Below are 21,078 nucleotides of genomic sequence, written 5' to 3' on the forward strand. Positions count from 1 at the left end.
ATAATATATATAATAATATATAATATAATATTATATAATTTTTGACAAAATATTATTATTTATGCAAATAAAATATAAAAAAATTTTTAATTTTAGATAAAATAGTATATAAAATTAAATGAGTTATAAATCGAATGTTAAATTGATTCAAATGTAATAATTAATTTATTATTACAATTATATATAATGAAATTATATAATAAAATTTATGTTATTTATAAAATAATACTTTATATTAAATATTTTTGATTATGTAACGAATTAAATTTACAATTGTAAAATATTATTAAAAATGATTCAAGTATCTTTAATTTTCTTAAATTTATACAAAGTATATATGTAAATGAATATTTGAAATTTTAGATCTATCTTGTTTTTTCTTATAATTTCCGGTTTATTCATATGTTCTTCCTATTATAAGTATTAATAAATTAATATAAAGAAATTAAAATAAACAATTTGTAATACTATATTGTAAGATTTACAAATTATATATTATATGTAATGTTTATAAATTTTGTAATAATATTTCTAAAATAAATTTAATTATATATTATAGTAATTCAAATATTCCTAAATTTCGCGGTATTAATGAAAAGAGAAGTAGTTAACCCATTTATTTGCTAATCATGTGATTATGACAATATAAGTTTGCAATGAATATGTCATTTTCATAATATTATATTTATATAAATTTGCCTTTATTATATCTAATTAAAAAATTTTTTAAATAATTTTAATAAAGAATAGGAAATAAAAATTGATTATTTAATAAGAATAAAAACTTTATTTGTGCAAATAACCTTACATACAGAAAACATCACAAACATGAGTATAAAGAAAACTAAGTAAATGAAAGATTTCGTATAAATTATATATTTATAAAACTTTAATACAAGAAATTTGTTAAGTAATATAACATTTTCTTAATAAGAAATTTTTATATTAAAATTCGGTTTGATGTTAAAGGTTAATTAAAATATAAAATAAATATTTTTCGTGTGTTAAAATTACACAAAATAATAATCAATAAAAAAAATGTTCAAATTTTTGGTACATTTTAATATCTTATTTTTTAAATAATAATATTATTTTTTAATAAAAATATAAAAATGTGTTTTTTAGATAACCTTAGGCATTGGAATTTATGCTGGTATATATATAAGTCAGAACTATGAGGTATATTGTAAAATTATTTTGAATTTTTTCAATAATTTAATGATACTCATTTTATATTAAAAATTTATATTAATATTTTTAAATTAAATTTATTTCAGATACCACGTGTAGATGATCCTAATAAGATAATAGAACGAATAAAAGAATTTGCAGATGAATATAAAAAAAAATAATAACAATTTATTAAGTAATAGTAATATATTTATGGAATATATTTCAATGCATGCAGTTTTATTATATTATATTGTTGTACTTTTTATTGTTATATGCATATGTATATAAACATGAAATATTTTGTGATTTGATTTTAATAAAACATTTTGTGTAATGTGTGAATATTTTGGTAACTTATAGATAAAATAAAATGTGTCTAAATTTAACAATTCACTTTAAATGTACATAATATATTTTTAAATAATTATATCTTATGTCATACATATATAAATCCACCACCTGAATATTCCAACCGTGCTTGAGGTTCTACAAATGCCAACCAATCTGATGCATGTGTCGGGAGTAATCCCATTGATTGACATTTATATAATGCAAGTGCAATGTTTACCAATTGTCCTAAAAAATATACAAACTTCTGTCCAAAAGCATGTGTTCCTTCTATTACTTTAAATGCTAAAAAAAAAAAATATTTTAAATATTAGTATTAACTTATTATTTGTTATTATTTTTCTTTAATTTTAAATATCTTTCATTAAAATATCTATTCCAATTATAAATAACTTGATATACTTACTTTGTTGAAGAGTAAATAATGCTTTCACTGGTCTAATAATTAACATACCAACCATCATAATAGGAAATATTGATATGGAATTACCCGCCATATACATTATAAATAAATTCATTGGGACTTGTTTAAGAGGACCTAAAGCTAAATCCCATGATTTTTTAATTATTAAATGATTAGAATCTGATTCTCTAATTGAATCAGCAGCATGAAATAAAGCAACAGCAGGTGTATAGCCTGGTGGTGAAGCAATATCTGCATTTTTTTCTTGTTTATTCCTACAAAAAAAATATATTTTAAATTATACTACTTCGTTTTTTAAAAAAATAATATAAAATATTATGTCATAACCTTTATCTTATATCTTTAAATCATTTATTTATGTAAACTATAGAAAAATAACAATTTTTATTGACATATTTATTTTCTATAATCTAAATTATATATACACACACATATATATATATATATATATAAACTTATCAAAAATTCTATAAACATAATGATTAATAAATAAGAGAATTTGTATTATACGCGTTAAAAATATAACTTGAATGATAAGGTTACCAACTTGTGAGCAAAATCTAAAGCCCATTTTGATCGTTTTGTATTTTGTTTAACTGCTGTCATTATCGTTAAATATTCTAAATTTATTATATTATTATTATAAATTTTTTCAAGAACTATGACAGCATGTATACATAAACGTGTACACAGGCATTTATACTATACAATCATAACGTACAACATCAATCAAATGCTTAAGTTCATCAAAAATTAATTATATCAATAAAACAAAATTAGAAATATAAACATAAATATTTAACATTTAAATTTAAAATATGTAACAATGAAAAATAAAAAAATTTTTTTTAAATATAATAATTTAATAATTTTAACGAAATTAATATTAATTAAAATTAATATTAAAAATTAAAATTTTTATAATAGGTAAAAATCATGTTTTAATATATTTAATATTTAAAATAATAGAACTAAAATAATTTATATTTTAAATATTTAATTAAGCAAAATTACGCGCGAAAATATATATATATATATAATTTAAATTCAAATTATATTATTTTATATGTATATATATATATATATATATATAATAAATTTTCTAATTCTTTTCTTAAAAATAAATTGAATATAAAATATTATAATATATACTATAATATCAAAAGTAAGTATAAAACGAAGTATAACAAATAGTAGGAAAAAATAGAAATCAAAATCATCTCCAAAATTCTGTAAATCAAATATATGAAGAAACGATAAATAATGAGAAAAAGATAAAATAATAATTGACACTATTTATTGATTAACAAAGATATTTCTTTAGAAATAAGATAAAATAGAATAAGAATTGAAATAGAATAAGAATATAAAAGTTATCTCTTAATTATTTTTAATAATTCTTTTAAAAAACTATTTTTGATACTCAAAAATGGCATTAATAATCAATTTTTATCCTATTTTTATCCTTTCACTATTTTTACATGTTTTATTTGCGACACTTTGAAGATAGCGCTAATTTCAATATTTTTATTTTATTTCTATCTTTTTTTTCACTATTTATTTTAATTATCTATATTTATTTTATATTCTACTTCTTTTGTTAAATTATTTTTATATGTTATTTAATAAAATATAGCAATTTATATAAGTGTGATTAATAATATTTTGATTTTTTTCTCTTTTATCTATATAATATTTTATATTCGAAATGGAAAAATGTAATACAGAAAACGGATTTTTAATATTAAATCATGATGATTCTAACAAGAAACAATTTGTAAGATTATTTTATTAGTAAAACAATTTTATTTTTTATGTATATATTTTATTCTACTAAAATTTTTATATAAAATATATTAATATTATAAATTTAAAATTTTAAAAAAAGAATTATAAGATATATATTGTATATTTTCCATGTATTTATCTTATAATATTTTATATTTATTTTTAGTAATTTAATTTTAATTATAATTTATTGTTTATAGAAAAATTATAAAAATTCAAAAAATAAAACATATAATATTAAAGAATGTTTTATGGAATATTCTTTAGAAGATAAAATTGAAGCTTTGAAAAATATGCTTGATTATAATGAAAAATATATACAAAAATTACCATTACATATAACTAATATGTGTAATATTAAACAAATAATTGGTGTAAGATTTGAATCTATTAAAAAATTTATTTTTGTTATTATTTATTACTTTTACAATTATATTTTTTTCATGTTTTGATTTATTTTTAAACATTTTGAAATATTTTTGATGTTTATATTCTTTTTATTTTTATGAATAAAGTTTAATGAAAACAATGATAAAAGTATTATTGTACAAATAGACAATATTTAAATATGATTTATATATTTTATTAATTCTTAAGGTAAAAGAATGTATACAACCAGTTCAAGAGACATCATTTCAGACAATTATTTCTGAATTAAGAAATACTGTAATGAATAGTTATTGGAACAAAGAAGTTGGTAAAACACGTTATCAAATTCCATATCTTCCAATGGGTATGAATCCATTAGAAGTGACTTTTGGAAAAAAAATTAAATCTGGTATAAACTATCAAACATTATATTTGTAACAATGAAAAAAATAATATGATAATTATAGTATAATTTAAATTATGTATTTTATAATATTTATAAATTAAAAATATATTCATAAAGTATTTTCTATTAATATTAAAAGAGAGTATAGCTGAACTTCTTAAAGAAAAAATAATGGAAAGTGATATTCCAGAGCAAGATATTATTGAAATGTATAAGAAAAGTCATAATAGATACTTGCCTGCAGAACAAATTAAAAGACAGTATGAAATAGTTAAATAATTAAATGACAATTTTTAATTTATAAAATTATAAATTATTTCTAATATATTAAAATTTATTATAAAAATATATTTTTAGTTATAAAAAACCATTTGATCAAAATTTATGTTTTGGAAAATCATATAATGCTAATATCAGAGGTATGCGATTAAAAAAACTTTTAACATGGATTGATGCAGATCCTAATACAATTGCAAATTCTAATTTTGCAAAATCTTCATATTCTTATATTGATGAAGTAAAGTATTAAATAATATTATTAAAATAAAATTATTGCTATCAAAAGATTATATTATAATTTATATAAGAATTTATAATAAAAATAGAAAAAAATTAAATTTTTATTTAAATTAAAAATAATTGTTGTGAAATATAAGTTAGCTATATGTATAAAAATATTATATAAATATTGATTCTGAACAAAGTAATGTAGAAATTCTTGCATTCAAATTATCAAATTTTTTTAATTTGAACTTTTTTAGAAATTTAAAGAATTTATACATGAAATGAGACATGGTAAAGTTAGTGAAAAAAAAGATACATCTGAGAAATTAAATATTTTAAGTGATTGTCCCATAAATAATGAAGTTATAACACAACAAAATTACTTGCAATATATAAATAGTTTACGTCAGAAATTCAAAAAACAAGTTCCAGAAATTCCATATTTAGATATTTATGAAGATTTAATATGCCTTGATAAAGTATTTATTGTTATTTTCTTATATATATGTATAATTAAAAATTTAAACAACATAACTTCTATTAATCAAAATGATTTTAAATATTATTGTATTTAGGATTATACAGGTATTTTGCCAGAAGATAAAGTTTTTTCTATTTTAGCCAAATATAAAATATATATAAATAAAACATTTTTAATACCTTTATTGGATCTTCTTCAAATATATAAAGAAAAAAATATAAAATATGAAGACTTATTAAATCTTTTAAATTGGAAATATGATTTTCCCACATTACCAAAAATAGAAAGTAAATTTTTATGTTTTAACTTTATTATTTAAATTACAAAGTTAAAAATTATATAATATATATATATAAATAATAATAATATATAATATATAATAAATAATATATAAATAATAAATATGTATTTATTTAATAATATTATATCATATTTCTAAATCATTATTAACATTTAACATCATTATTTGTATCTAAAATGACATAATTTTATAATAATTTTCTTAGAGATTCCTTTGGAATGTCAATATTATAACACTGAATACAATACAACAATAGGAAAGATAGACAGAATAGATACTACAAGTTAGTGAATTCTTTATTCTACTTTATTACCAAATATATTATAACATGTTAGTTTTTTATTACATTGTACTAATTATTAAAATCATAGAAAATACTATTATAGTACAGTATTATAATAAAGATACTATATATATATATATATATATATATATATATATATATATATATATATATATATAGTGAGAGATTAATATTAATAATTCATTATGTTAAATATAAAATCATTATTTCTGCTTACAAATATATTTCATTTTTTCACAGATATCCCAACAGCAGGAGTTTATAAAGATTTGGATAAACCTACTGCTTACAGTCTTATACATCCAAATATTTTTACAAAACATGGTCTTAGCAATACAGATCTCTCTAAAGTAAATTTAAATATTTATTTATAGAATATTTTGACATTTAAATTTTATAATATAAATATATGCATTGTTAATTAAATTTCAATTAGCTTCGAAGTAAAGAAGAAATAAGAAGTATTTTTGAAGCTATTGGAATTCAATTCCCTAATAATAGCTTTGATTTGTTATGGGAAAAAGGATTAAAAAAAAGTTGCACAGATAATGTATCTGTAGAAATTTTTGTAAATTTGCTTGATCAATATGATAATATAATTAATAACAAAATTAATTAAATATAAAATATTTTTAAAATTCAGATATTAATAATATATATCTATATAAATATATGCAATATCTAATTAAAATATATTTAAATATTTACTTACATTTTAATACTTTTATACATTTCAAATACAAATTTTATTGCAATATATAAATATGAAAATATGCAATATGAAAATATAAATTTTTTCTTTATGAAATTATATATACTTTACAATAAAATTAAAAGTTATTATATTATTCTTAAACAAAAAATATTTATGTAAAGAACTTAATTAAAATTAATTATATACATATATAAATATGATTTATATTAAATACTAATATTGTGGTTTCAAAAATTTTGGTTTTTTTGGTAATGGTTCATGATTGTTATTATGTTTTTGTAATGATTTTTCATATTTATGTTCATTTTTTGTTATTTTTCTATAAGTTTTCCAACTTTTTGCCATTTGCTCGTCTGAAATATCTGTTTCTTTTTGTACATCCATTTTAATATTTTCATTGTTTTGTTCTGCTTCCATCAATTTTTCTATTTCAGGATTCATTCCTTGAAAACTTACTCTACCATCAATTAACTTTTCACAAAAGACATAACTGGGTTCAATGATAAATCTTTCTCTTAAAAATAAAAAAATATATTTTTATATTAAAAATTGGATATTTTCATAAATTAAAATGTTAATTAATCTAATTAATATCCAATAAAATAATTAAACTTATTATTTAAAATATTTTACATTTAAAAATTAAAAACTTACGAATCTTTTTTCATACGTTTTGTTAATTCATTTCCAAAATATTCTTCTCCCTCTTCTTGAAATTGTTGTTTCTCCACTTTTTCTTTAGTACGTTTCATAAACTATTAAATATTTATATATATTCAATAAAATAAAATATCTCATACATGATTTTGTGTAATATTATAATGAGAAAAATAATTCTTTAACTTACTTTCATTTCTAAAATACTTTTTGATAACTTTGCCTTATTAACATCCATTTTTTTAATTTTTTTATATCTTAATTAATATTTATATCTTTTTCTATAATAAAACTTATTTTAAGTATTAAAAATAAATTTAATTATAATATATTTGAAAATAATATTAAATATTGTATATTATATATCGATTCTATTGTATATTATACATCGATTGTAGTAACATGTTTCTTATTATAGGTTAACCAACATTACTATGCAAGATAGATATTATATATGTATCTATATATAATTATGTATAACTATGTATAAAAAAAATAGTTTTGATTTAATATTATAAAATAAATTAAGACATAAAATTTTAAATTAAAAATTTTTAATCTTTTTATTTTTATTTACTTTTTAAATTATGTAATGTTAAAAAAAATAATATCAAAAAAGAATATCATTAAACTTAATTTTATGATAATAAACATATAATTTGCAATAAATAAATAAAAATTATGATTTTTATAATTTTTATTAATAGAGAAATTTTTATAATTTTTTATGATTGTATTTAAACTTCATATAATTTTTACAGAATTATTAAATATTCATTATAATCATTAACTAATTATTAACTGAATGTATTAATTTATTCTTTCTCCTTTTTCAATTTCTTCATTTCTTTTTATTTATCTGAAATATATTAAAATAATAATTATATTTTTATATAATGCTTACATGTGAAATATAATAAAATATAATATTATTAATTATCATTAAATTACATAATAAAATAAACCAATATGAAAGGAATATTTATGACATTAAATAAGGATGAAAATAAAGAGGATACCTATATTATTAAACATCTACTTAATGAGAGATTTTGAAGTTTTTGAATTTTGTACTTCTATAGGAGAGGTTTCTGTTGGTGTTACTGAATCAAGAGGTTTTAAATCTTCTTTATTATGATGAAATGAAATGTCGTGAGCTTCTGCTAAGACTATATGAGAAAAATTTTTGTAAAAAATTAATTTCAAAGTAAAAAGTATTTTATATTAAAAATTTTATATTAAAAATTATAATTGTTTAATTAAATGTATAGGATAAATTATATTATATAATGGCAAACTATATCAACATGATTTTAAAAGGCATAGGAGGAATGATGCAAGAGTAATTTTATTGTTGCATCCTACCTCCGTTTTTGCAGTTGTATCAGTTAATACAACATCAGTTGTAGTAGGTGTATCATTTGTTTTTTGTTCAAAAAATTGAACTAACATACGAAAATATTCTGATTCAAGCACACTTTTCACTAATGGAAATTCATTAAATGAAATTTCTTTTTTGTTGTCTCCTGGTTTCACTGAAATTTTTAATATAATATTGAAATTTATACTAATAATTTATATTATAAATATAAAATTAAATAATAAAATACATTAATGATATATCTATAGTATTTTATATTTTTTTAGAAAAAAAAATATATACAAATTCAATACTCAAAAAATATTCAAAATTTTAATACTTATTCTTTATATAAAAAAATACTTTGAATTCAATTTTACAAGAAAATAAAATATGATTTAGAAAACAATGAATTTTGAATAATAAAGTTTATATTGCTTGCCATTTCTAACTAATATATATACATCTTAATGATTATTTAAAGCAATAATATTATAAAATAATAAATATACATACCACCATAAATGAAATTGTAGCTAACATTTCCATAGTGTTCCATTGTATTAACTGTTTCCTTTGTTTCCTTAGGGAAACAAACACAACCAACAATAGCAGCACCTGTAGTTGTATACATTAATCGTTTAAATATGCCTCCTCTAAGACTTAATATTAATCCTGATAAGCCACCTACACCAACAGCTCCTATTCGTGGCATAAGATTGGCTTGATCTTGAAGATAATCAGATATAACTATAAATATAGAAAATTTTAATAAATATTTTATATACTTTTTTAATTTGATATTAAATTTTATATTAAATATAAATACATACATTTGAGACTTTCTAAAGAACTTGAAATATCGCGAGAAATCTTATCTATTGTAAGTTTTATCTCACTCACTGTTTGTCGTATTTTTCTAATATTATCTTCCACAATAGAAGGATATTGTATGCTACAAAAAATTATGATTATCTGTCTATATCTATATAAATTATTTGCAAATATATTGCTTTTTTTAAAAAAAAAATTAAAAGAATAAATTTATATTAAATAAATCACTTTTTTATAAAATTCTTCTATGAATAAGAATAGAAATACATTTATCAATATGAAATTACTTGCGCTTTACCATGGCATCTGCTTAGTATACCCATCATCGATAGAATAAATGGGTAATTCTGATGGTTTTATTAATTTCTTTCCTTGTATTTCATTACTACAAGGTGCAGGATGTTCTTCAGGAATTGGGGGTTTCATTGCTGGTACTGCAGCACATAGCCCACACGGCATCAAGAATTTCTTGAAAAACTTCATGTAAATATATATTTGATTTCTGTTTTCCATATTAGTAATAATATTTTAATTACTTTTGAGAAATTGTTTTTTATATTTATTAAAATTATATTCAGTGATAAAATTAATAAAATTCATTAAAAAATTCTTTTATATTTTATTATATATTTAATCAATAGATATAATTAAGAATAAAATATGAAAAGAAAAAAAAATTATAAAAATAATAATATCGAATGTTAAATAATATTGCATTCTTTTATCATTACCAAAGTTCGTTGCATTTTTAGAATAAGATAATGATAACTCTCTCAAAAATATAAATTATATTAAAATGTCTTAAATCATTCGTAAAAATATTTAAACATTATTTCGAAAATTATAATTTAGCATTGATGACATTACTTCAACAGACTAAAAATTTTATGTATTAAGAACGCGACATCTAGTGCTATTTTTAAGTAGTGCAATTAATTACGAAATAGTTATATAAAAGAAAATTAAAATTTTAATTTTAATTCAATAAATCTTTATTATTAAATTTTATTAATTACTTCTTAATAATATAAATTTTCTTTATTATTAAATAAATTTTTAAAATATTTTTTACTAATAATATTTAAAATAAATATATTATCAATTTCTGTTTCGAAATTGATTTAAAAATAATTATTTAATTATTGATTTTAAATTTTAATCATAGGATTAATTAAAGCTGATTAATATTAAAATTATAAATATATTCTTGAAATATAATTTTATTACAATATATAGAATCTACTTACTAGATATCCAATTCAATGTTAACAAAAATTTATACAGAAATAAAACATAAAACTTAAATATTAAAATCAAAAATCGTTGTACATCTTGTATTTACAGTTTTTCATAGAAAATTGACATAATATATCAAGGTTTTGTTTATGTTGTCAATTCATAACGGTTAAAAAAAAGAAGATCGGATAGCTACGCAAATTTTATTTTTCCTATAATTATATGTTATTATATATAATAAAGATTAAAATGAGACTAAAATTTTTTCTTCTCTAAACATGAAATACAGTGTATTGCAATTATAATATTTTTCGTCAATAAATAATAATGTAATATTTGCATTTCTATTCATCCATAAATGAAAATTTATTTTATAATTTGTTAATTGATTTCTTAATAGAGTTAAACAATAGACTAAAAAAATTATTACTTGAATACATACTTTTATACCAGTTCTTCCAAATTCTACTAATACACCTGGTTGATAATCATCGCATCGATGTACTGGTTCTCTACATGTCACATCTTTACCAAATAAACTTCCAATAGTTGATTCTAAGAATCTGTGTACGTAATTGTTCATAACTATATATTTGAAATGTTAGCGAATTTCACTATTTAAAATTTTAAAGATTGAAATTTATAATTTTATATAAGATCGAAGAATTTAACGAGCCATTTTTACGTGTGATTTTCCGCTATTTTCACACGTATCACTAATTTGTTTGAAAATATGTGAACAAAATAACACAGTTTTTTCTCATTGTGACATTATGTTTAAAATATCTTTGAATATTCTAAGAAACAAGCATAATAATCTTTGTATTATTGTACATCTTTGTCTATGTATTATAAATTTTATAAAAATATTCATGACAAGAAACATAAAAATAAATATTTAAAAATAAAACTATCAATTATTAAATGCTAGTAAAATAATTTTTTTTATACATATGTCATAGATATTTATCAAAAACTTAATAGATGAATTAATCAAAATCAATTAAAATCAAATTATTTTCTTAAAATTAATTTTTAATTATTATTAAATCATTAAAAATATTCTTTCATTTTCTAATTTAATAAAATTAATTTAGTTTAATACAATCTTAATATACATATTTATACATATATGAATTTTAATAAAATTTAGAAAAATTAACATGCTCAATGCAACATCATTTCCACATTGATCGTGTTAAAATATAATACATAAAAATAAATTTATCAAATATAAAATAAAATTTCTAAGTAAAAATAAATATAAATTTCTTAATTAAAAATACTTTTTAAATTTTTATGATTTCAATATTTTACTGAATTGATTCCATTTATAACTATTTTATGGCAATATATTAATAGTAACTTTTATCTTAAAGCTAATGTTTCCCAAAGTTTATCTTTCTTCATAATATTAATAATCATTTCTTGACTAACAGACCATAATCTAGTTGCAAGTGCAGAATCTAATGCAGCATTTGATGGATCACAGCGATAACAATTATTGAAATAACATCCAGTTACACCTTCCAATTCTGGAGCAGTTGCACAAAAAATTGATGTACTAGCAGCTTGTTGCTGTAAAATTTTAAATATTATATAATATTTATTAGAAGAAAAATTCTTAATAATAATTTTTAAGAATTAAAATAAATTAAGATTTTTTTTTTAAATAAATTATCATACCAATGATTTTGTAAAAGGTCGTACTAGCATGAATAATAATCGCAATGTCCATGAATAACGAGATAATGAAGAAGAAACCATATTACCAGGATGGCAACTAAAAACATTTACAGAAGGCCAATATTTTGCTAATTCTTGTGCAAATAAAATATTACATAGTTTTGAATTATTATATGCTCCCATAAACCAATATTTATATGCAGGAGGAGATAAACTTAATTGGTGAAAATCTTCTACTGTTCGTAAAGATGAAAATCTGTAAATAAAAATAGAATATCAGTTATATTATATATCAGTTTTTATTAATGAAAAAAAAATTATTATTATACAATATATGCAATGTTGAATACCTATGTGATTCACTTGAAACTACTACTACTCTAGAATTATGACAACTTCGTATTGGATGTTCTAATAAGAGAGTAAAGTAAAATTGAGATAGATGATTTACTTGAAATGTTGTTTCATAACCATCTTTTGTAAGTTGATAAGGAATTGCAAATACTCCAGCATTTAATATAAGAATATGTAAAGTCCTAAAATTTTAAGATATATTAGTAAATCAATAACAAATTATATAATATTCAAATTATAAATTAAAATGATTAAGTTTTTATAATAATATTAACATTATTAAATGTCATGTTAATACCATGAATTATTAATATATAGTATACATATATATTTTTTATTAATTTATAATATACCTATATTTTTTTTATTAATTTTTAATATACCTATATTTTTGTTTAAATTTTTCAGCTGCTTCTCTAACACTATGCAATGATGATAAATCTAAATGTAAGGTTTCACATAATACATTTTCTCTTTCTTGTTTTATTTTTTCTACTGCTTCTGTACCTTTTTTTAGATCTCTACAAGCTATAATAACTGTACAACCATGTAGAGCTAATGATCTAGCAGTTTCAAATCCTTAAAAATTATAATAATTTGATAAACATAATATCTAAATTATTTATACAAGATTATTATTAATCACAAATAATTATAATAAAAGAAAATATGAAATAATTAAAGAAATATAATACCTATTCCAGTATTAGCACCCGTAACTATAGCAATTTTGCCTCTTAAATCTCTTCCATGTAAAACAGATAATGCTGTACTACTACCATCAAAACGTTGTCTCATAGGATGTGATAATTCTCTATATTCCGTAGCAAATGCAAGTCTTGGATCAGTATAGGTTGTTGTATGATTTATGTGATCAACAAATAAAACTTGACCATCTTCTGCTACACGTCTTTCCCATCCAGATGGTAATTCTTATTAACAAATATTATCAAATTTTATTTATAATTATAATCTTAGATAATAACTTTTTAAAAACTACATAATTGATTATTAATTTCAAAATATATAGAAATAAATATTTAAATGAAAGTCATAGTATAATATTTTATATATTATTAATCTAAACATATAAACTTGTAATTTTCTCTACTCAATATAAATATATATATAATTAATAATTTAAATATATATTAATATGTAAATTTATATCATAATAGTATTATACCCCCTTCAACAGTTTTTGTACGACCAGTCCTAGGATGTGTCCACTGTGTACCTTTTGTATAATGACTAGAAAAAAATAATATCATAACTTATAAACAGATATTTTATAATTATATTATAAACATATAAAATCTTTAATTTATTTCATATTAATATTTAAAGATTTGATATAATTATTAATTTTTATTAATTTTTATTAATAAAAAATTATTAATGAAAATAACGATAACAATAATATATAATATAATATTATTTACTTTACATAATAGACATTTCCATTAGCAGTTGTCATTTCTTCCCATCCAGGTGGTAATTCATCTTCACTGTCAGAATCATTTAAAATACCTATCATTTTCTTTTGAAATTTTTATTTTTATTATTTTATATAAATTTATAACTTTTAATCACTTTATTCGTATGATTAATTGTATGATTTATTAAGTTGATAATTTATATATCATTCATGTATAACAACCGTTCATAATAGTACATAATAACTGTTACCAACATTATAATCAGAAAAAATATAATAATAATATTAATAATAAAATAAAATTTTTTATTAAAACAGAATGATTAAAAATTACCTTTATTAAAATTATTGCATAATTATTTTAATTATAATATATAATATGATTTAAATAAGAGTAATATGATTTGTATAAATATATAATTTTAATAATTAGAGATATCATAAGAATATATTATATATTTATATATTATAATTCAAATTTTAAAAATTAAAATAAAAAAGAATGAATGCAAATTTTGCAAACTTAAGTTTAAATACAATTCGATTCCATTTTAAATGAAGTTAACTGTGAACCGCACCCGCATTTTATATACAATCGATAGCTGATTTCATTTGTGTCAAATGGATAATGGCAGCGACAGCAATTGATATGATGTTGCAAAGTAATGGATTTCATTCAAAAAAAAAAGAGGATCCAGAAAATAAAGATAATTTATGGTATGTTTAAAATTTTTTTAGAAATTTTTATTAATATAAAGTATACATACTTTTAAACAATTGCAAATTGTAAATATTTTATTCTATTTTTTGTTTTATATCACATTAAAAAGTCAAAAAATTAATCATTTTTCTTATATTATTTTATATATATGTTTTTTATATAGGTCCTCTATTTTGGCTGAAGTACAAAACAGTAGCAGTAATAAATTACCCTCAAATAAGAATATTCTTGTCTTAGGTAGGTTTGAATTTTTAGTTTGAATTATTAATTTTTCTTAATTAATATCAAATTCTGAAGGGATATGATGTTATATGCTATAATATATATGTACGTAAAATATATTTATAAATAATTAATATATAATTAATTATATATTAATATATAATATATAATATATAATAAATAATATATAATATATAATATATATATATAATAAATATATAATATAATATATAATTAATATATAAAGTAATATTTTAATGATATATTCTATATAATTAGTTTATTGATTTTCTTTAAATTTTTAAACTTTTAATTAATTTTTCTAATTATTTTACGTACATATATTTTATATATATATATAAAATAATATATAATTTTAATATATAATTTTTTTATTATTTTTTACCAGTTTATAAAATATATTTTGTAAAAATATTAATTAACTATATAAATTCATAACTAACTAATAAAAAATATTTATAGGTGATAATGAAAGTGGAAAAACAACACTTATTGCCAAATTACAAGGTGTAGAAGATCCAAAGAAAGGTTCTGGTTTGGAATTTGCATATATTGATGTGAGAGATGATTATAGAGATGGTAATATTGATTAACAATTTATAATGTCTTTAATTATAATAGACAAAAAACTATAAATTAAAAAATTTTAATATTTAATTTATTATTTAGATCAAACAAGATTATCTGTTTGGGTATTGGATGGCGATCCTGGTCATGCAAATCTTTTAAGATTTGCATTAAATGCAGAAAGATTTCCACATACCCTTGTTATGTTAGTTGCTGCAATGACAACACCATGGGCTATTTTGGATCAACTTCAATCTTGGGCTGCTCTTTTAGGAGATCATATTGACAAATTATCTTTAGATAATGATACTTGGCAACGATGTAGGCAATTAAGTAAGTCATATTTTTAAATTATTTATTTTATTTATATTTAATTATACATAAAAATTGATTTTTATAATTCTAATATTTTAAAATTTTTAATAATAAAATAATTTAAATATTTTATATATTTAGATGTAAAGAAATGGCAAGATTATACAGAACCTGGAGATGAATTAGATCCTGGTAGTCCCTTAAGACGTACTAGTCGTAATTTGGATGATGATACAATGGATAACTTACCATTACCAGAAGGGGTACTTACAACAAATTTGGGATTAGATGTTGTTGTTGTTATTACAAAAACTGATTATATGTCCACGCTTGAAAAAGAACATGATTACAAGTAAGATTATATTATAAATTGTAATTGTTGAAAGAAAATATTTGTTTATTAATTTTAATTTTTTTAGAGATGAACATTTTGATTTTATACAACAATGGATAAGACGATTTTGTTTACAATATGGTGCAGGATTATTTTACACATCAGCAAAAGAAGATAAAAATTGTGATTTGCTTTATAAATATCTTACACATAGAATTTATTCATTACCATTTAGAACACCTGCTTTAGTTGTTGAAAAAGATGCAGTTCTTATGTATGTAATTTTTCTTAAATTAAAGTAAATATTTATGATTTTTTATTATTTTAAAAATATTTTTAATTATAGTCCTGCTGGTTGGGATAATATGAAAAAAATTAGCATTCTTCATGAAAATTTGCAATCAATGAAACCAGATGATTATTATAGAGATGTTATTGCACAACCATCAATAAATAGAAAGGTTTGAATATATATGAATATATTTTTTTTTAATATTAAAAATTTTATAATAAAAAATTGTTTTATTAATTAGTGTGTAGCTAGAGAAGTAGAAGTACAAGCAGAAGAAGAACAAGCTTTCTTGGCAAAACAACAAGCTGCATTATTAGGTGTAAAAGATCCAACACGTTCTCCAACAACCAGGAATCAGGCAAGCACTGGACCAGTTATTCAGGTTATACCATTTATAATTGGAGCATGCTTATCATATTACATATAGTTATAATCATTCAGCATTGAATAACAATATGGCTAATTTATCTATATTATATATGCTGTTATCATATTTTCATTTTTTAACAAATAATGCTTATTATATTAAAATTATCCTGACTTTAATAATTCAAAATGATCTTAATTGATGTATTTTAGTATATATTGCTTTTTACATGCTTTTGGGAATAATTGTCTGATATAATATTTACATTTCGTAATTAATTTTTTGTATATTAATGTTAAGATCATTAAGTGTTTTTCATGTTCATTGAAATCATCTAGATGAATTTATGTATTGCTTATTGATCATACTTGTATTAAAATTAATAAGCTTTCTATTTTATAATTATAATAAATAGTTTTAAAATTATATTATATCAAGTTATATTTACTTACATTAATTTGATATTGAAGATGAATGTTTATGAATGTTAATATGTGTATTTTGTTAAATTTGAAATATAGAAAAAAAATGTATTTGCAACTTCTTGATACTGTAACAGTCTAAATTTCAATTATTTATTTTATTATTTAGTAATATGGATTATTAAATAGTTCAGTCTTAGTTCAATATCTTGGAGATGCTTTTTTGCAATAAAAAATTAAAAGCATGTTCTAATTTTTGTGGTATGATCTGTTATAGTTATAACAGAAAATTTTTTGCAAATATTAAATATTTTTTATATAGGTAGCATCACCAAATAAAAAACTAGATCCTAAAGGTACTGGATCTACACAATCTGGAGAAGGTGTTTTAGCTAATTTCTTCAATTCTCTTCTTCATAAAAAGACTGGAAGTCCTGGATCACCAGTTGGTAGTGGCATTGGCACGAGTCCCATAAAAATTGGTAAATATTTCAATTCATTATAAAAATTTAATATATATATATATATATTATAGATTCTTATAATCAATTAAAGTTATATAAATTTGATTTATCATTTATTTTAGATAGCGCATCAGTAGATAAAGCAACTATGTGTAATGATGCAGCAGTGGAATTAGATCGCCTTACTCGAACGAAAAAGATTTCTCCTCCTAATTTAAATTCATCATCTGAATGTTAAAGAAAATATTTTTTCTTTGCGACTCAATATATATAGAAATAAAAATCAAGAATATGCAAGTATTTTAATAAAATTTTGAAAATAACTTAACAAATATATAATATATTCATCTGATTCTTATTACATTATTTGCAATTATAATTAATATAATTTTTTTACTTTATTAATGAAATTGGCATATTTGTAAAGAACTTCTAATTGATATTTTATAATGATTTAAAAGAAAGAATTTTTTGTTTATATATATATTATATTTTATGATATATACGTGTTATAATCTAACATATAATTTTATTATTAATTCATTTAATTATTAATTCAATTAAATTTAATATATTTAATTCAATACATTTTTTTATAATTATTCATAATTTTTAACTTGTTATAAATAATAAAATATTTAATAAATTTTTATTTAACATCTAATAATTAATTAATTATATTGTGCAAAGCACAAATATTTAATTGAATTTATTAAACTAAAAATATATAATATTATATTAATATTTTATGAAATTATTATAGAATATTATATAAGAATATAATAATAGAGCACAATTGTATAATCTAAATTTTTTTTTTAAATATTTTTTTAAAATAATTTTCTTTAAGTTAAGTAAATGATACATTCTTTATTAATGTTTATGTATTTCTAATATAATATTGATATTGAGATCATTGACATAGTGTCAATAGTGTTATGAATATATAATAAAAAATTTTATTAAATAAAAATGGGTCGCAAAGAATTAATAAAAAAACAATCTGATTCAATTCATAATACAAAACAGGAGGAACAGAAAATAAGGAAGTGTAATAAGTTTTGGTTATTTTGATTAAATATCAAAAACAATACAAAATAATAGTTAAAGAATAATTAAATTATGTAATTAAATATTTAATATAATAATATATTCTAATTATATGCTTACGCACATGTTCTTATACCTTGTTATAGTTAATTATTTAACAATCAACCACAAAAAAAGAGATTTTTTTTTACTGCTCTATAATGAATGCTTTCTTTTCATAATAAGTAAATACTTTTATTAATATAATATTGTTTTTGTTGATGAAAATTGATTGAATAATTCTTTTCTGTATTGAATCTAATTTATATATATCATTTGCGTAACACAAATTAATTATGAATGTGTGAAATAGAATTTTATATGAGTATTAGAGTGTATATTGAAGTATAACGTTAATGGCTTTGTTAACTTCTAAAAGAATTTTAGAAGTTAAAAAAGAATCTTTTTTTGTAACTTCAATTATCATCAATGTAGTTTTCTGTAAATGAACTAATTGAAATTTTTAATCAAAAATAAATAGTTTTTCATAAATATGATGTTTATTATAATTGTAATGATATATTTTAATGCAATGAGTTTTGATATTTTTTATTTCTAAACACAAAAGAGATAAAAATATTTATATTTTTTAAACTTTGTACTTGATATTTATTTACGTTTATTTTTTTAATATCAAATATTCAATAATTATAATATAAAAGAATATTTATAATTTTATGTTTTCATTGCAAAATAAAAAATATCAAAGTAATTAAGCATTAATAAAATTACAATAGCTTATATAATTTTTGTAATTTATATTAAATTATTATAAAATCAGATAAAAATTACAATTAAATAATTTTAATTAGATGATTAAATATTTGCTTTACAACAATTATTTCTAAAAAACAATACAATAGGATCATTACTTAAGAAAAGAGAAAATAAAATTAATTTTTATTTTAAAATACAAATCTTAAAAATGTATAAAATTATATTTATAAGCTATGATAATTTTTTTGGATAATGATTCAATAATAAAATTCTAAGATCCCATTGTAATGTTAATATGTTTATAGTTTCTAATACTGTGTATAGATAATATCTCAATATAAAATGTAAATAAAATATCATTTTACAGAAATAGTACGACATAGGAATGGTTCAAACATTGTATTATATTGCTTATTCACATTTTATCTTCTTTAAGACTCCTGGTTAAAATAATTAATTTATAATAATATAAAATATATATATAATATATATAATATAATATATATAATACTTTAATAATAAAATATATAATAGGTACTATAAATTGTTTAATAATCAAAATTTTGTTATCAATAATAACTTGGCAAAATATTTAGATATTTTCATTTAGTATTTATAATTTTATATATTGTTTAATTTGATAAGAATATACATGTGTAAATATAATTTTATTATTTATTATTTATTTTTTATTGCTAAGATAAATTATACATGATTTAAATTCACAAAAAATGGAGTCTTAAATTAGACTTTTAACATTCAATTATAAATATTAATCTATTTTAAATTTAATTAACAAAGTTTTTCTAAATATAATAATTATTTCACAAAAACTTTTAAAAAGAGATTGTGTATGGAAGAACAATGGATTAAGAGCACTATATCTTATTTGGATATTCACAATAAAAATCAATTTATAAATAAAACCATAGATATCTATGCTGTGTATTATAATTATTTTTATTATTTAATCTCTTTAATTTCTTTTAAATATTTAAATGTATTTTAATGTATTTTAAACATATTCATTTAATTTATTCAAAAGAAATTATAGTATTATAAAATCATTTTCTAAAAATAAAAAAGAATTTTAATATTAAAAATTTTAATATTAATATATATAATATATATGATATTATATTACATAATACATATAGTAATATATTATA

The 21,078-nt window shown here is 18.5% G+C and overlaps 6 protein-coding genes and 1 long non-coding RNA gene across 13 annotated transcripts; 3 read left to right on the forward strand and 4 right to left on the reverse strand.

Moving 5' to 3' along the window:
• Positions 1-575: 575 nt before the first annotated feature.
• LOC108002533 (uncharacterized) lies at positions 576-1,515 on the forward strand. The gene is made up of 3 exons (XR_001766875.3): positions 576-1,053; positions 1,126-1,179; positions 1,278-1,515. It is a non-coding gene; the product is annotated as an uncharacterized LOC108002533 (long non-coding RNA).
• On the reverse strand, positions 1,359-2,704 carry LOC108002532 (ER membrane protein complex subunit 4). The gene is made up of 3 exons (XM_017064262.3): positions 2,493-2,704; positions 1,928-2,199; positions 1,359-1,806 (listed from the first exon to the last, which is right to left on the reverse strand). Exons 1-3 carry the CDS (start codon positions 2,549-2,551, stop codon positions 1,610-1,612), a joined length of 528 nt encoding a protein of 175 aa, XP_016919751.1. The 5' UTR covers positions 2,552-2,704; the 3' UTR covers positions 1,359-1,609.
• Positions 2,705-3,939: 1,235 nt separating this feature from the next.
• On the forward strand, positions 3,940-6,717 carry LOC133667511 (EF-hand domain-containing family member B-like; the record flags this gene model as incomplete). The annotated part of the gene is made up of 9 exons (XM_062086718.1): positions 3,940-4,107; positions 4,331-4,511; positions 4,648-4,768; positions 4,866-5,030; positions 5,299-5,491; positions 5,588-5,780; positions 6,000-6,077; positions 6,339-6,448; positions 6,535-6,717. Coding segments are annotated over 9 exons (1,392 nt in total), but the record flags the coding sequence as incomplete, so codon positions are not given.
• On the reverse strand, positions 6,083-8,011 carry LOC108002531 (M-phase phosphoprotein 6). The gene is made up of 3 exons (XM_017064261.3): positions 7,661-8,011; positions 7,468-7,568; positions 6,083-7,327 (listed from the first exon to the last, which is right to left on the reverse strand). The coding sequence occupies exons 1-3, from the start codon at positions 7,706-7,708 to the stop codon at positions 7,027-7,029; spliced, it is 450 nt and encodes a 149-aa protein (XP_016919750.2). The 5' UTR covers positions 7,709-8,011; the 3' UTR covers positions 6,083-7,026.
• A 138-nt stretch (positions 8,012-8,149) lies between these two features.
• LOC108000258 (MICOS complex subunit MIC27) lies at positions 8,150-10,586 on the reverse strand. Of its 5 annotated transcripts, none has more exons than XM_017060486.3 (6): positions 10,396-10,586; positions 9,963-10,141; positions 9,664-9,785; positions 9,347-9,580; positions 8,836-9,005; positions 8,150-8,329 (listed from the first exon to the last, which is right to left on the reverse strand). In XM_017060486.3, the coding sequence occupies exons 1-6, from the start codon at positions 10,408-10,410 to the stop codon at positions 8,312-8,314; spliced, it is 738 nt and encodes a 245-aa protein (XP_016915975.1). In that variant the 5' UTR covers positions 10,411-10,586; the 3' UTR covers positions 8,150-8,311. The 5 variants fall into 5 exon arrangements, with proteins under 5 accessions (XP_016915975.1, XP_061942699.1, XP_061942701.1 ...); XM_062086715.1 differs by having other exon boundaries at positions 9,963-10,132; positions 10,396-10,571; XM_062086717.1 differs by lacking the exon at positions 8,836-9,005 and adding an exon at positions 8,490-8,639 and having other exon boundaries at positions 10,396-10,568.
• Positions 10,587-10,845: 259 nt separating this feature from the next.
• Positions 10,846-14,628, reverse strand: LOC108000483 (WW domain-containing oxidoreductase). 2 transcript variants are annotated; one of them, XM_017060839.3, is made up of 7 exons: positions 14,383-14,628; positions 14,127-14,191; positions 13,636-13,872; positions 13,324-13,519; positions 12,937-13,122; positions 12,587-12,842; positions 10,846-12,478 (listed from the first exon to the last, which is right to left on the reverse strand). In XM_017060839.3, the coding sequence occupies exons 1-7, from the start codon at positions 14,475-14,477 to the stop codon at positions 12,269-12,271; spliced, it is 1,245 nt and encodes a 414-aa protein (XP_016916328.1). In that variant the 5' UTR covers positions 14,478-14,628; the 3' UTR covers positions 10,846-12,268. The 2 variants fall into 2 exon arrangements, with proteins under 2 accessions (XP_016916328.1, XP_016916329.1); XM_017060840.3 differs by having other exon boundaries at positions 14,388-14,603.
• A 25-nt stretch (positions 14,629-14,653) lies between these two features.
• Positions 14,654-19,272, forward strand: LOC108000484 (cytoplasmic dynein 1 light intermediate chain 1). 2 transcript variants are annotated; one of them, XM_017060841.3, is made up of 10 exons: positions 14,654-15,095; positions 15,263-15,336; positions 15,805-15,921; positions 16,012-16,242; positions 16,366-16,576; positions 16,644-16,832; positions 16,905-17,019; positions 17,092-17,232; positions 17,962-18,121; positions 18,226-19,272. In XM_017060841.3, exons 1-10 carry the CDS (start codon positions 15,007-15,009, stop codon positions 18,339-18,341), a joined length of 1,443 nt encoding a protein of 480 aa, XP_016916330.1. In that variant the 5' UTR covers positions 14,654-15,006; the 3' UTR covers positions 18,342-19,272. The 2 variants fall into 2 exon arrangements, with proteins under 2 accessions (XP_016916330.1, XP_016916331.1); XM_017060842.3 differs by having other exon boundaries at positions 14,937-15,095; positions 17,092-17,208.
• The last annotated feature ends 1,806 nt before the right edge of the window (positions 19,273-21,078 follow it).

This window comes from Apis cerana, linkage group LG16 (genome assembly GCF_029169275.1).
Source record: "Apis cerana isolate GH-2021 linkage group LG16, AcerK_1.0, whole genome shotgun sequence".
NCBI lineage: Eukaryota > Metazoa > Arthropoda > Insecta > Hymenoptera > Apidae > Apis > Apis cerana.

Excerpts from the sequence above, each read along its gene's own strand:
- LOC108002532 (XM_017064262.3), bottom strand. The coding sequence starts at position 2,551 with ATGACAGCAGTTAAACAAAATACAAAACGATCAAAATGGGCTTTAGAT. Across the intron at positions 2,200-2,492 it reads GCTTTAGATTTTGCTCACAA|GAATAAACAAGAAAAAAATG; the intron begins GTTGGTAACCTT and ends TTTTTTTTGTAG. Across the intron at positions 1,807-1,927 it reads ATTATTTACTCTTCAACAAA|CATTTAAAGTAATAGAAGGA; the intron begins GTAAGTATATCA and ends TTTTTTTTTTAG.
- LOC108002531 (XM_017064261.3), bottom strand. The coding sequence starts at position 7,708 with ATGGATGTTAATAAGGCAAAGTTATCAAAAAGTATTTTAGAAATGAAA. Across the intron at positions 7,569-7,660 it reads AAAGTATTTTAGAAATGAAA|TTTATGAAACGTACTAAAGA; the intron begins GTAAGTTAAAGA and ends AATATTTAATAG. Across the intron at positions 7,328-7,467 it reads AAACGTATGAAAAAAGATTC|AGAAAGATTTATCATTGAAC; the intron begins GTAAGTTTTTAA and ends TTTATTTTTAAG.
- LOC108000258 (XM_017060486.3), bottom strand. Across the intron at positions 9,581-9,663 it reads TTCTTTAGAAAGTCTCAAAT|TTATATCTGATTATCTTCAA; the intron begins GTATGTATTTAT and ends CTATATTTATAG. Across the intron at positions 9,006-9,346 it reads CTACAATTTCATTTATGGTG|TGAAACCAGGAGACAACAAA; the intron begins GTATGTATATTT and ends TAAAAATTTCAG.
- LOC108000483 (XM_017060839.3), bottom strand. The coding sequence starts at position 14,477 with ATGATAGGTATTTTAAATGATTCTGACAGTGAAGATGAATTACCACCT. Across the intron at positions 13,873-14,126 it reads TACAAAAACTGTTGAAGGGG|AATTACCATCTGGATGGGAA; the intron begins GTATAATACTAT and ends TTTGTTAATAAG. Across the intron at positions 13,123-13,323 it reads AAATTTAAACAAAAATATAG|GACTTTACATATTCTTATAT; the intron begins GTATATTAAAAA and ends TTAAAATTTTAG.
- LOC108000484 (XM_017060841.3), top strand. The coding sequence starts at position 15,007 with ATGGCAGCGACAGCAATTGATATGATGTTGCAAAGTAATGGATTTCAT. Across the intron at positions 15,096-15,262 it reads GAAAATAAAGATAATTTATG|GTCCTCTATTTTGGCTGAAG; the intron begins GTATGTTTAAAA and ends TTTTTTATATAG. Across the intron at positions 15,337-15,804 it reads TAAGAATATTCTTGTCTTAG|GTGATAATGAAAGTGGAAAA; the intron begins GTAGGTTTGAAT and ends AAATATTTATAG.